Source organism: Protopterus annectens, chromosome 1.part2 (assembly GCF_019279795.1).
Source record: "Protopterus annectens isolate FY-2018-M chromosome 1.part2, PAN1.0, whole genome shotgun sequence".
Classification (NCBI taxonomy): Eukaryota; Metazoa; Chordata; order Ceratodontiformes; family Protopteridae; genus Protopterus; species Protopterus annectens.
In genome coordinates, this window is record NC_056727.1 from 364,009,197 (window position 1) to 364,023,194 (window position 13,998).

The following is a 13,998-nucleotide window of genomic DNA, read 5'->3' on the forward strand; positions in this document are numbered from 1 at the left end:
TGTTGAAACAGATTCTCTCTTTCCTTGCTGGTTATATATGCACATAATGCTATAATTCTGTAAACATGTTCTCTCCATCTCACATCCACAACAGTTAACCTTCCCATATTTACCAGTGTTGCATCTAGTATTTTCACATTTGTTTTACACAACACACCCACTCCAGAACAACATTCACTTCCTAAGTTCTGTATGATATTTCCACACCACAATTTTTTCTGTTTGCAGTCTTTCTTCCGTTATAGGTTCAATAAGTATCTACTAAGCTAAAATCACTATGGTCTTTTTTAAGCCTAGCCATGCATCCCAAATCTCTGACAAGTTGTCGTACCCCTGCTAAGTGTATGCAGAGGCTTACGAGATGAAATGTTTACAAGCAGAGGCTTGAGAGATGAACCATTTATAGGTTGCCTGTGTCCAGTAGAGATACTGTTGCCAAAACAGGGCTGGATTTCCTGTTGCCCAAGTTGCAGTTGAACTACGTAAAACATGTAACTTACACCCTGTATTCTTTTAGTGACCAACCTCTGTGGACATTCTAGTTTTGGATGTGTTTGGTTAGGTGCATTCCCAAGGGGGGCATTGCACTCAGTGGTAGGTCTGAAGATGGCCCACCTTTGTACAGAGGGATGACTGTTGCTGTTCCCATTCATGACACATGAAGCCTGTTTGATGGATATGGTTAAATAGCGATTCCTGCGGGGCTAATTGGCCATGTTTCATGTTATTTTAGAAGACATCCTGGGATATTGTCTGGGCCCATTGATGTAATGTTCTTGGCCTGAGAGAGAGAGAGCATTGAAGACCTGTTCTCTAGTGATTGTAGGGAAGTTATATTTGATGGTATTTCCTGAGGGGAGGTTGTGGGGGCTAGAGAAGAAAAGTTAGAGCTAAATTTGCCTACCAGTAGGTTTGCTATGTCTCTAGCTCAGTATTGGCGGCTCCATTATCGGTGAGGTCTGCACACAATTGTGTATCACCTTTGAGGTTGCTGACATATCTAAATAATGCCTTGTGGCTGTCCTTGGGCTGGGATGCCAAATTTACTTCAGATTTGGCTTTGATAGACTTTATCTGTCCTCTGAGTTGTTTGTCTGTTTAGTTTGATGAGAGTGTTTTTATCTTGCTGAGTACTGCACCTACTATTTTTTCCCATAATTTTTCCCTTATGTTATACAGCCTATTGACGATGTGATTCCACCAGGGTGGCTTACTTTTTTCAGTTAGTTCTGCACTTATTCCACGTGGGTACTGCTGCCTCTGTGCAGCTATTATTAACATGCTTGTATAGTGTTTCTGTGAACAGTTCCGCATAGGCAACAGTGTTTTCACAGTTTATGGGGGCTTGACATTTTGCCAGAATGTCACTTATTAGTAGGAATTTAGCCTTAGAGTAGTTCCTGAACATTCCAGGGTTATGTGGAATTCCGAGTTTTATTTTTACTTCAGAAGAGCCTGTTTTATGGTCTGCCCTTACCAGAGAGGACATTACTCTAGGGGATATGCAGCACTGTCCCATATTAGTGAGGACCAGATCCGGTACATTTGCACCCCTGGTCAACATATAGACAGTCTGGTCCAGGGAATTTGTATTTACAAAATCCACTTGGCAGGAATCTTGCATTCTCTAACAGAATAACATCCACATTACATTTAGCACACCATTGCAGTATCTCTGTCCTATTTAGAATGTTATTAATACTGTCCACATTTAGTGAAAGTACTTTAAAATTGTTACTTTTCCTTCTATTTAAGTTTAGGGGAAATATTTTTAAAGTTTTGTTTTCTTATTCTTACTCTTTACCAATTTAATATTTTTACTGGGTTTATGTACAAGTAATCCTTGAACCTCAGAATCATATTTTTCAGAACTTAAAAAAAATATTAGTATCAATCCCTTCTCCTGATCTCTCTTCCTGCATGTACTTTCTTCTCATTTATCCCCTTCAAATTTTTTCTTCTTCTGCAGTTTCTTCTTCACTTAGTTCACCATTTTCCCCCAGCCTCATGCTGTTCTTCCTTGTGCATGTTTTCTTCTCTTTCCCCTTCTTTTTTACTATTTACTGTTTGCTCTTGATAATCCATCAAAAAGTGTACCTTTTTTACACAACCTGCATTCAGGCACACACCTTCTTGCTGTATGTCCTTTTTCCCCAGACTAGTTACATGTTACCTTGTCACAAGGTTAATTAAATGAGAAAAGTTCCCACAAAAGGAACATGGTTTAGGTTGGCCAACATATCTTAATGTCCTTTTATAACCAACCACAAAAGTAACACTTGGCAAGTGTTTCACCATGTTTTTTTATATATATTTCAAAACAGCTTTCAACTTCTACCCTCCATTTCAAAAGTTTTCTCATCTCTTAACTTTCACAATATTGTTAACAGTTTCACAGAGACCCTCCATACATTTTTTAACATTGGCTTTTTCCAGTTCATCAGTTCTAAACTGCAAAGTAACATTTTTTTTAACATCTAAGTTACTACAACAAAATAAATTGCCCCACGGATAAATATCCTTTTTGTTACACAGTTTCAGAAAGTCCATCATCAGTCCATCAGTTTTAAATGTTATGTCACAAAAAAATCTGCATCCCAAAGACAGAATTTTTCTTTTTTTTTTTTAAACACTTTACACTTTTATTGAATTATCACTTGTGATAGGCAAATTTATATATATATATATATATATATATATATATATATATATATATATATATATATGTATAAAACCTATCAAACTGTATTAACAAGTTCACGTTTACAAACATTGTACTTTACATATACTGCTATAGCTGATATAACCTAAGCAACATTACATAAATTATTCAGTTCTTGCCCCCACCTTTTTAAACAAGAAACATCTTTATTAAAGCATCACTTCCGACTTAGGGAATCATACATTTGTATAAATGAAAACAGTCCACACCAACACAATCCTAGTTTGAAGCATTTCACATCATACACCACGCTGACACACTCCCAGTTGCAAACATTATACTTCACTTATAATCTGCCCAATCATTTTCAGTCAAACATTGCATACCTCATTTAAGTCCTGCCATCTTTTAAATCTCATTCTTCCCCTGTATGGATTGTTCCCACAATTCCCATTTTCCCATGTGGTTTGATCCTACCCTTTTCTAAAGACCTCAATTCCAGTTGTTTTATCTCTGTTACTATATTCACTACTTCTAGTATAGCTGGTTTTGATTTTGATTTCCATTTTCTAGTAATTGCTTTTTTGGCAGACACCATAATTAGACACAACAAGGCCTTACCATGTCTAGGCAATTTTGATCATGTATCATAGCTCAAAAAAATTATCTCCCTTGCCACACCAATCTGCCCACCCAGCATCTCTGACAGTGCATCCTGCAGGGAATCCTTAAAGTCTGCCAATTCACCACACTCCAGTTACCTTTCTTCCCTGTCACTCCTCCAACATATGCTGTCTACCTGATGAAAAATTCTCTGGAGTCTACTTGGGATATAAAAATATCTATGTAAACATTTCTAAGCAAAAATCCTAAAAATACTGTAAGCAAAACTGTTTTTAAAAGAACAGAAGACTAACTGTGAGAATAAGGACAACAAATGATAATGTAATATATATTTTGTATGGTACAATTTGGTAACTGTTCTGAGTTTTAAAGTTCGAGAAAAGACAGAATTTCTAGGCATTTGCTACTTGAATCATAAGGGAGGAATAGAGCACTATTGAGATCATTCAATCTGATGTGGTCAAGATACGTCTTGATATACTTCCCCAGTAGTGGAACTCTAACTGATCTAGGTCCTGCATGAACTTCGCCTAACCAAAAGACTGTATGTGTGGATTTATTTGTCTGTTGGCATTTGAGAAAAGCTCCAAAGTATTACAAAACGTTTTAAGAAAAATAATTTTACAATCTTCAAAAATTATATAAAAACATCTACAGTTTAAATACTTATAGTAAATTAGACATAATATGAAAACATTAGTTAGGAATAGATACACTGCGGTAGTTGTGCTGCGGTAGTTTTGTCACCTCACAGTAAGAAGTTGTCCTGTTCGATTCTTAGCTAGAGCGTCTTCTGCGTGGAGACATGTGTGAATGGGTTTATCTTCGTTGAAAGTTGTGCGTCAGGGCCTACAACTCGGCACGTAAAAATCTACTGCCAATCATTAGCGGACCGGAGTTCTGCTGTGGTGACCCCTAACTGGGAAAAGCTGAAAGACACAACAAAGTTAGGAATAGATACAAGTTACATGACAATGATTTAATATTTAGAGAAATTTTAGCCAGTTTGTAGAGAATTTAAAGGTAGGTTAGTAAAATACAAACAGGATTGCAGTATGAAGTGAGGCTTATGGTATAGTTAGAGATAAAGCCAGGGAAGAGAAATTGACAGAAGTAAATGAGTGAGTGAAGAAGGGAGATTATGGAGGTGCAAGGTATGAACAGGTACTTGTTAACATTTAGGGATATAATTTCTAGTCTTCTGCCCAAAAGACCATTCCATCTTGAAACACAATTCATTCCCTCAGCATCCTGCATACATCTCATTGCAGGGTGCCTGGCAGAAGATATAAATTCAAAATAGATGTCAAACATCCCCCAAGGAAACGCTTAAAATGATATCTACTTTCAGTGGCCAGTAGAAGACCTTTTATTTGCTAGGGATGTCCTTCAAGAATGCAACTGCAGTCATAACATGTGGGTTGTCCTGCCTCAGGCAGCCCTCAGTCGGCCGGATTCCAAAGTCTGGGTCCGGCGCTGATGTCGCATTTCTCTCCGACGTCAGAGCGGCTGGAGTACATAAGCATCAGCCGACGCCATTTTCTTCAGTCTTTCTTGCCGCGCGGTGCCCGAAGCAGAAGCAGTTCGCAAGTGCCGGTCGGTCAGCTCCTATATTCTACGATACCGAAGTCATCAGAAAAGCTGGGGACCTTTTCTTGCCTCAGCCGATGTCAGAAATTACTGAAAAGTTAACAATTGTCTTTTGTGGTAAACAAATACCTCATAAGGATTTCCACTCTTACTGCCTCCCTTGCCTGGGCCCAGACCACGACGCTCGGCCTGTGTAGCCTGTGCTCGCTTCAACAAGCGCACTCTCAGGCGCGGAGTTCGCTGAAGATTTTTCAGCGATAAATTTGCTTACACCATGCCGCCGGATCTTCCGACATCGCAAACTCCCAAAGCGAAAAGACCGGGACCGACATCCCGACTCCACGCCAAAACCTAGCGCGAGTGCCCGGTTCCCTCTGAGACGGTCTCTCCACCGCAACCGAAGACACCGCATTATGCGACTCCGATTCCAGACATTACTCCGACGCCAGTTATAGACTTTCCTCCGGATACGAACGGAGATCCGCCGAGACCATTGCTGTAGACAAGGTCACTCCTGCACGTGGAGCTGCCAGGCCTCCTATGGCCATGTCTATTAAGGCCTACACTAGGGCTAAGGCAGCCAGCAAAACTAAGCATATTACTTCCAAATCCTTACCTCAGCCGACTCGAGACACAAATTATGTCCATGGCTGCTGATTTAATTTCCATGATTAGAGGTTCTCAGGCCCATCCTGAGAGAGCATCCCAGCCTCCTCCTGATAAAAGGCCGTTGAACCCTCTGACCCTTCTCCTTCAGATGAAGACTCTGAGGGCTCTGTCCACTCTGATAGCCAGGAAGAGCTCTTCCAGACCTATGAGGACTCGGATGCAGAAGATTCCATACCTTCGGCCTCCCTCCTGAGGATATTTCTTTTGGGGAAGTTCTGCACACCATGAGGGAACATTTCAAGTGGCAGGGTCAGGAATATTCTGATTCTAGGAAACGCCTTAGGACTTTCCTTAAGAAGCCTCAGCACAGGCCCTTAGCTATTCCTCCTGTACTTGATGTTCTGGATGATTTGTATTCTGATTCTAGTGCTACCCCTGATTCTCTTCCTCCTGCTCCAGCCAAGCCAGACAGGTATTACAGGGTCCCAGAAACTCATTCCCATTTATTCAGGGCCCATACTGCTGATTTGGAAACTATTTCACAGGGGCCTAAAGGAGTTTCAGCCTCCACCTCAAAAATCCTTTGCCCTCCAACAGGGAAGCAAGGTCATTAGAGAGATGGGGTAAAAGGTTTACACATCCACTACCTTATCTATGAGACCTTTAAATTGCCTTTTCATATGTTCCAATATCAGGATTATCTCTTAGAAGATTTACAAAAACATTAGCTTCTCCTGATCCTTTAGACAGGAAGACTTTGCAGGAAGCTGTACATAACACTCAGCAAGTAAGCAATCACTTCCTGCAGTGTGGATATGATGCACTGGAAGCTTCATGTAGGGCAGCTATGACAGGGGCAGTGATGTAGACATGCTTGGTTAAAAGATTAACCTCTACCAGATCATGTAAAAGCAAAACTTCTGGATGCACCTTTGGAAAAGAACAAGCTTTTGGTGCAAATGCTAAGGATGTGTTAAAGACCATCAAGAAAAAGCAAAATCAGTTCAAACTGTAAAGGATTTCCTCCAGGTTCAACCCCCCAGATTCAGTAGGAATTGGCCTTCAAAAACTGGTCCTTTCCTAATCCAGAAAAGTTTCAAAGTGGTAAGAACAGACGTGGCCGAGGAAGAGGCCAATACAGAGGCCCTTACAGGGGACGACAATGGCAGCCGAAACCAAAGAAGTGATGCAGGGTTTCACCTGCCCAACAACCACAAACTCAATGACTTTCCTCTACTACCGCCTACCAGGGAACAACTAGAAGCTCCCTTGGAAATTATCTCTGTTTGCAGAAAACTGGCACAGACTGACAAAGGACAAATGGATTTTGGACATTATAGACCGAGGGTACAGGTTTCATTTTCATACCTTACCAAGAAAACAAGGCATGCCAAATCTACCACAACATCAAAGGGCAGAGGCTATCAAGCAAATCACTCTGCTGACTCGAATGAAAGCAATAGAAAGAGTTCCACAACAAGAACAAGAACAGGGTTTTACTCAAGACTGTTCCTTGTTCCAAGAAAAGAATCTCAATGGAGACCAATACTGGACTTGTCCGCATTAAACACCTTTCTCATAGTACCAAAGTTCAAAATGCTGACTCTACAGCAACTCCTTCCCATGCTGGGCAAGGAGTCGGCTGATTACTCTGGACCTCAAGGAGGCATAGCTGCATGTCCCTATCAGACACAGCTGCAGAAGATACCTCAGATTTCTTGCAGGGCCAGAGCATTATCAATTCTCAGCATTGCCATTTGGCTTATCTACTGCGCCCAGAGTGTTTACAAAATGCCTGGCTTCAGTAATTGCTCATTGCAGGCTCCAGGGTATACAAATTTACCCGTACCTGGACGACTGCCTCATACAAGCGGACGACAAATTGATGTTGACAAAAAACCTGGATTATGTCATACGATTACTTCAAGCTCTGGGATACACAGTCAACTTCCAAAAGTCAAGACTGCAGCCATTCCAGCAAATAATCTTCTTAGGAGCCAAACTAGACACAGCCTCTCAGACCTGACAGAAGACAAGCAAGAGAAATTAACTCAATACTTCAAAGGTTTAGCAAAACTCACCCAGATGACTGCAAGGAGATTCCTACAGGCCCTGGGTTACATGGCATCCTGCATTCTACTGGTTCCATTAGCAAAAGTACACATGAGAAAGCTTCAATGGTACCTAAAAAGCATTTGGTCTCAGCACAGCAACAACTTGGAGACAATCATACCACTCATTCCATGCCTACAAAAGGAATTCCTATGGTGGGCCTCGGTGAGCCAGGAAAACACAGGTATGTCATTCAAAAAACCACAGATAACACAGACCATGACTACAGATGCCTCAGACCTCGGATGGGGCACATGGAAGGCAGTATACAAGGACAATGGTCTCCAAAGGAAACACATCTGCATATAAACCAAAAGGAAATGCTGGCAGTAATGCATGCTATCGAGGCTTTTCAAAACCAACTCCAGCAAGGCCACTTAATGATACGGACAGACAACACCACTGTGATGTGGTACATAAACAAGCAGGGGGGCACCCACTCTTACCCCTTTGCAGACTGACAATGCAGCTTTGGGAGAAATCACTGAGTCTAAACATCCAGTTACAATCCCAGTTTGTTCCAGGAAAAGACAATGTGTTGGCGGACAGCCTAAGCAGGAATTTCACAGATCCACACGAGTGGAGGTTACATCCGGCTTTCAGACAACTCACTTCGACATGGGGCAAGCCAGAAGTGGACCTATTTGCCTCTCACCTCAATCATCTTCTACCAAAATTTTGCACAAGGACATACCATCCAAAGGCTTGGAAAATAGATGCCCTTTCATTCAACTGGAACTCCCTAGCAATCTATGCATTCCCACCTCTGCCACTGATGACCTCAGTATTACTAAAGATCAAAGCAGAGAAGCCCAAGGGAATCATAATAGGATTGGCCAAGACAACACTGGTACCCACTACTACGGAGCATATGTCACACCAGGAGGTGGGCCCTCCCTCAGTGGCCCCTACTTTTGACTCAACACAATTTAACACTGCATCCAAACCTTCAGACACTGCAGCTAACAGCCTGGGAGATCCCATAAATAACTTCAGCTTATCTCTCTCCAAGGAAGTTCAGCGGATACTAACAGAGGCTCGAAGACCATCCACCAGAAAGGTTTACTTAGCAAAGTGGAAAAGATTCATCAATTGGAATACCAGCAAAGGACATGATGCATCATTACTGAACATCCCACTTATCTTGGAATATTTGGCAGATATGTTACAGAGCGGCCTCTCATATTCTTCAATAAAGATACATGCATCTGCTATTTCAGCTAGATACAACACCGATCCTCCTGTTTTCTCTCACCCCTTACTAAGACAATTCCTCAGGGGAATCAAGAACATTAAGCCACCAAGAAAGGCCCCAGTGCCAGCCTGGGACCTCAATTTTGTCTTAGAAAACTGACTCTACCTCCTTTGAGCCAGCAGCTTCAGTTGACTTGCAATTTCTCTCATGGAAAACAGCTTTCCTGTTGGCAATTACCTCAGCAAGAAGGGTTTCGAGCTACAGGCCCTAATGGCAATACCACCCTTTATTATTTTCCACAGAGACAGGGTTTCATTAAGGACCAACCCTACTTTTATGCCAAAGGTGGTATCTAGGGTTTCTCTAAATCAAGCCATTCATCTGCCTGCTTTCTTCCCCAATCCTGAGAATAAGGGGAAAGACTTTGCATACCTTGGACATTCATAGACAACGATACTACCTGGACAGAACCAAGGCCAGTAGGAAGTCTGAACAGCTTTTGTAGCTTCCCTGCAGTCCAAGGAAAAGCAATTTCAAAACAGACTATTTCTAAATGGATTGGACATTGCATCAGATTCTGTTATTCCTTTCATGGAAAGACTGTTCCAGCCTATGTCAGACCACATTCCACCAGAGCTACAGCCACCTCTACAGCATTTTTAAGAGGGGTGCCAACAAAGGACATTCTAGAAGCTGCTACATGGAGCTCCGTGCATACATTCTCCAAACACTACAATCTCCCTCTATATTCCAGATCTAGAGCAGGCTTTGCTTCGGCAGTCCTGCAGGGTTTGATTGCCACACCATCTCTTTCCTAGAGCATACCTCCTCCCCCAGCTAAGCTATGGTATTCTACCCACATGTTATGACTGCAGTTGCATTCTTGAAGGACATAGTACAGTTTTGTACCTACCATAAATGTAGATGTCCGATAGACATGCAACTGCAGTCCCTCCCTCCATACCCCTCTATGCCTAGGGTCCACTCCTATCCCCCTTACTCTTAGCTGGGGATATCTGTTATGGTGTATTTGTTTTATTGCTCATGTATTTGTTTGGAATCCTGTTTTTGTCTTCCAATTTGATTACAGCCTTCCTTGGAGGGCACCTGGCATCTGGGGCAAGAAACACTGAAGAAAATGGCGTCGGCTGATGCTTATGTACTCCAGCCGCTCTGACGTCGGAGAGAAATGCGACATCAGCCGACGTCGGACCCAGACTTTGGAATCCGGCCAACCGAGGGCTGCCTGAGGCAGGACAACCCACATGTTATGACTGCAGTTGCATGTCTATCGGACATCTACATTTATGGTAGGTACAAAACTGTACTTTTACTCCTCCTAAACAGAGTGATAACCTCTCTGCACCACCCTTCAGGGTAGGAAGCATATGCTAACAGTGTATAGCCCAATATAGTCAGCTTTACATGAGCCCTCGCAGATAGGTGGGTTTCCTACAGCAGAAGCATAGTATGATTTCTAAACCAGTGCTGTGCTGTGTGAACTGTACAGGGTAATTAAAACAGACAACACATTTTTAAACCGAGAAATCATTGTTCCCAGACCATTTATAAACTCTTTAGGCAATTTTAGTCCTGTGCAAGAGGCCAGTGAATAACTCTACATCAATAATTTTTCATATAAGCATATTCTTTGAGGACCTGCTGTTTCAAGTAACTAATGCCTGGGGTTATATAATCAGGTTATTACCAGGTATTCTGTGGCAGACGCTACTTGTCTTTAGCTGTCCTTCTGAACAGAGGAAATGGGTCACAACTCCTTTCAATTGCATCTCTCACTCGTCTAGTGCCAGTCTCTAAAGGAACAATAACAGGTGATGCAGCACCCAGTTCAAGAGAGGACAATGCTTGTTTTATACTCCCTAAAGGTTCCTCAGAGATGGAAAAAATAATTGCCCCTTCCTACAAGTGAACCATCTGTACTGACGATATGTGCTTATAGCAGGCTGAAAGACTGGTGTTTATATCCATGACTTAGTGAAATAGTTGTGGTCATACAGAACTCCAGATTTGCCACTCTTTATCATTTTCAGAGGGCTTGATCATCTTTATTCTTCAAGGCACAGATTTCAATCTAACCATCACCGGTCTGAGCATCTTCAAATGCAAGTACTGAGGCATAAAAACCTGATGCAGCCTTTCATTTTGGATATCCTCACCTTGCAAACTTGTCTACTGAGCAGTCTGCCTCCATATGTATAGTAGATAATTTGATCCTTCATCCCTCCAGGGGATAGTGGTAAAGTGGAGGTTTTTATGGTACCCACAATCCTCCAACTCTGTTCATTTTACCTTTACAAGCTGTAGTCGAGCCTCCATTGAGCCTACTTAAGTCCATCTAGATATCCACAGCAGAGCAGTGGTTCAAATGCAAAGCGAGCCCCATTTTAATATGGGTCAGATTGCTATCCACCTTTTCCATGTACGCCAAATAGGTAGAGTTCATCATCTTTATTTCTGAGAGAACTTGACCTCGGTTGGCAGCTGGTTGTGAGTTATTCATAAGTAATATCTGACTTGGGGTATCAGAATTAGGAATGCAGGGTCTCTTTGGTGGGCTATTCTTCAGAACACCCAAGCTGATGGCCACAGATGTATTTCTTCTCAATCTTTTTTATTATTTATTTTTATTTATTTATTTCCAGTTTGTTAACCGGGAAAGTCCAGTGGGCTGAGATGAGCCCTTTTTCAGTAGCGGCCTGGGGGGAAAAGTTCCGTGTGCACAAATACAAAATAAGTTAAAAGAAAGATTAATACATAATTAATACAAAGTTAATAAAAAAATATTGTAGGATATTGCAAAAGCAAATGTACAAAAAACTATTAACATAATTATTATAACATAAAAGTTAATAGGCATCAACTGATACAGAGATAGAAGTTGTGGTAGGATTTGTATTGTGTACCTTAAGTATAGATGTTGAACCCTTGTGAGATAAAAAGCACTGTGTTATGAGAGCAATAAGAGATGCCTGTACTGTATAAGGTGTAAAAGGGAGAAGGTAATTATCAGAGAAAGATGAAGGAGGAAGATGGGATAGCTAATGTTAGATAGAGTTTTGAGAGAGAAGGTTGAAGTATGTGGGTAGGGAGGAATGGGGGAGGGGGAGTTAGGAGAGGTGGGAGCAGGAGCACTCCCAAGAAGAAGACAGATAAGAATGGAGTAATGATTTAAAGTTGGAGAGGTTTTGGGTGGTTCAGATATGGGGAGGAAGTGAGTTCCACTTACATGCTAGGGAAAATGACAATAGAAGTTGGCCAGGAGTACGTATTGGTTTATACACTTCAAGGAGGTTTTGGTTATCAGACCTGAGAGATTGGTCAGGAAGATGAATAGTAAGGGTGGAAGAGAGGGAGGGGCATTGAGATGGCTTGAAAATGAGTTTATGGGCAGTGGTGAGTTGAATGTATGAGAGATAGTTGGGGAGCTCCAGCCAATTAAAGGAATGTAAGGAATCACAGTGGTGGGAGAACTATTTAGAGTTGGTAGCAAACTTGGAGATTTTATTGTAGCAGGATGCTAGTTTGGTTTTAAGGGTGGCTTGAATATTGGTAAAGATAGATGCCCGATACATGAGAGAGAGAAAGAGGTGAATGGTACAGAGGGTAAGCTTAGTTGAAGAGCTGAGGTAGCAATTGTGACGGTAAAGCATTCTGAGTTTCTGGTGAGTTTTCTTGATGTTAGTTTGAAGGTGGATGCCAAACTTTAATTGTTCATCGATGAGGGCACCGAGAAACTTAGTATGGGGGACTATTTCAGTGGGAGTCAAGTTTTGGCTTACTACAGAAAAGTTGTTTTTATCTATTTTAGTGGTTTTGGAAGGGTTGAAGATCATGAGTTTGGTTTTGGGTGCATTGAGAGCTTAGATGATGGTTTAGTATCCATGTCTCAGTGATGCTAAAGGTGGCCTGGGTTACTTGCATGAGTCTGGGGAGAGACTCAGCAGAGCAGATGATGGTAGAGTCATCTGCGTATTGGATGAGTTTTACATTTGGGATGCATTGATAAAAGTCGTTGATGAAGATGTTAAATAGTAAAGGACCCAGGATAGATCCTCAATCTGCAGCCCTTTTCTTTATTTAAGTTATAATGCAATTAATGTTTCAGGTAAGTAAGTTATACAGTGCTAAAAACCTAATGATTAACAAATGGAGGGGGAAGAACGGGAGATCAGAGCAATGCACCTGTACCCTCATCCCAACAGGAAATCCAACTTACCTTTTCTTAGAATAATGCTACTTTCCTTAAAACAGGGTAAATCATGTATTTGTTTACATTTTGCTTCTTTTTTTGACCAGCTAATATGTCTTTCATCTGTTATGTAAGGAATAATATATTCCAGTATTACAAAACTAAGCAGTTTTTCTGGCATACTTGATGGTATACATATGAAACTGGAACAAATCTCTCATTTCAAAAGTGTAAAATGTTTATAATACCACATTTATTTCCTCATTTTTAGTATCTCTTGTTTTTATTGTGTTACAGGGTCTGGCAAGAACAAAAAAGATAAATGCATGTTCTTGTTGTACATCGAAGGTAACTCAGTCAGTAACAGCAAAGGGCAGAAAGCAAAAGATGCGGATGGTACTGCAGGTCATGGAGTGTCCTTGGATTTTTCACTGAAGGATCTTTATGCAATACAGGAGATTCAAGCAGAAGAAAATCTGTTCAAATTAATTGTCAAGTATGTTTTGTCATTCTAGTATTCATAAAATGTATCTTTAATGGTGAATGAAGATATACTGGGACAGTGAGGCTTTGCTGCATTGAGTAGATTACTTTTATTTTTATCCCAGTATCATTCTGCTTTCTTTCTGTGTCCTAGAAATTGCCATACTTGATACATTCACTTTTTTCTTCTATTGGACGGTAAGAGCTAGGTAGTAAGTCACATATACTGTCTTGCTTTATGTGGGAGCTTTTAATGTTATGAACTACACAGTTGTAACTCACCACTGCATGACAAGTATTGACATCAGCATAGACCTGTTCACTTGCTTCCATGTCTGTGGTCCAGTGTGGATATCTTTTAGCATTTCCCATCATTTTTATATGGTGCAGTGTCCCCTAACTTAATCAGCAGGGCTAATAATCAATAAGAAATTCCAATTCTCCCCAGTAGGGAAGAAGGCAGACATGTAATTGCTCTTTCCCCCAAAGCTAGCTGTTTTGTATCTGAATCAC

General features: G+C 41.2%; 1 protein-coding gene across 1 annotated transcript in view; it reads left to right on the top strand.

Annotated features, from left to right (window-relative positions):
- Positions 1-13,998, top strand: part of MCM8 (minichromosome maintenance 8 homologous recombination repair factor) — a 929,462-nt gene that overhangs the window by 328,025 nt on the left and 587,439 nt on the right. The window contains exon 10 of the mRNA XM_044056450.1: positions 13,300-13,498. Coding sequence (XP_043912385.1) covers positions 13,300-13,498 — 199 coding nt within the window. The remainder of the gene's footprint in view (positions 1-13,299; positions 13,499-13,998) is intronic.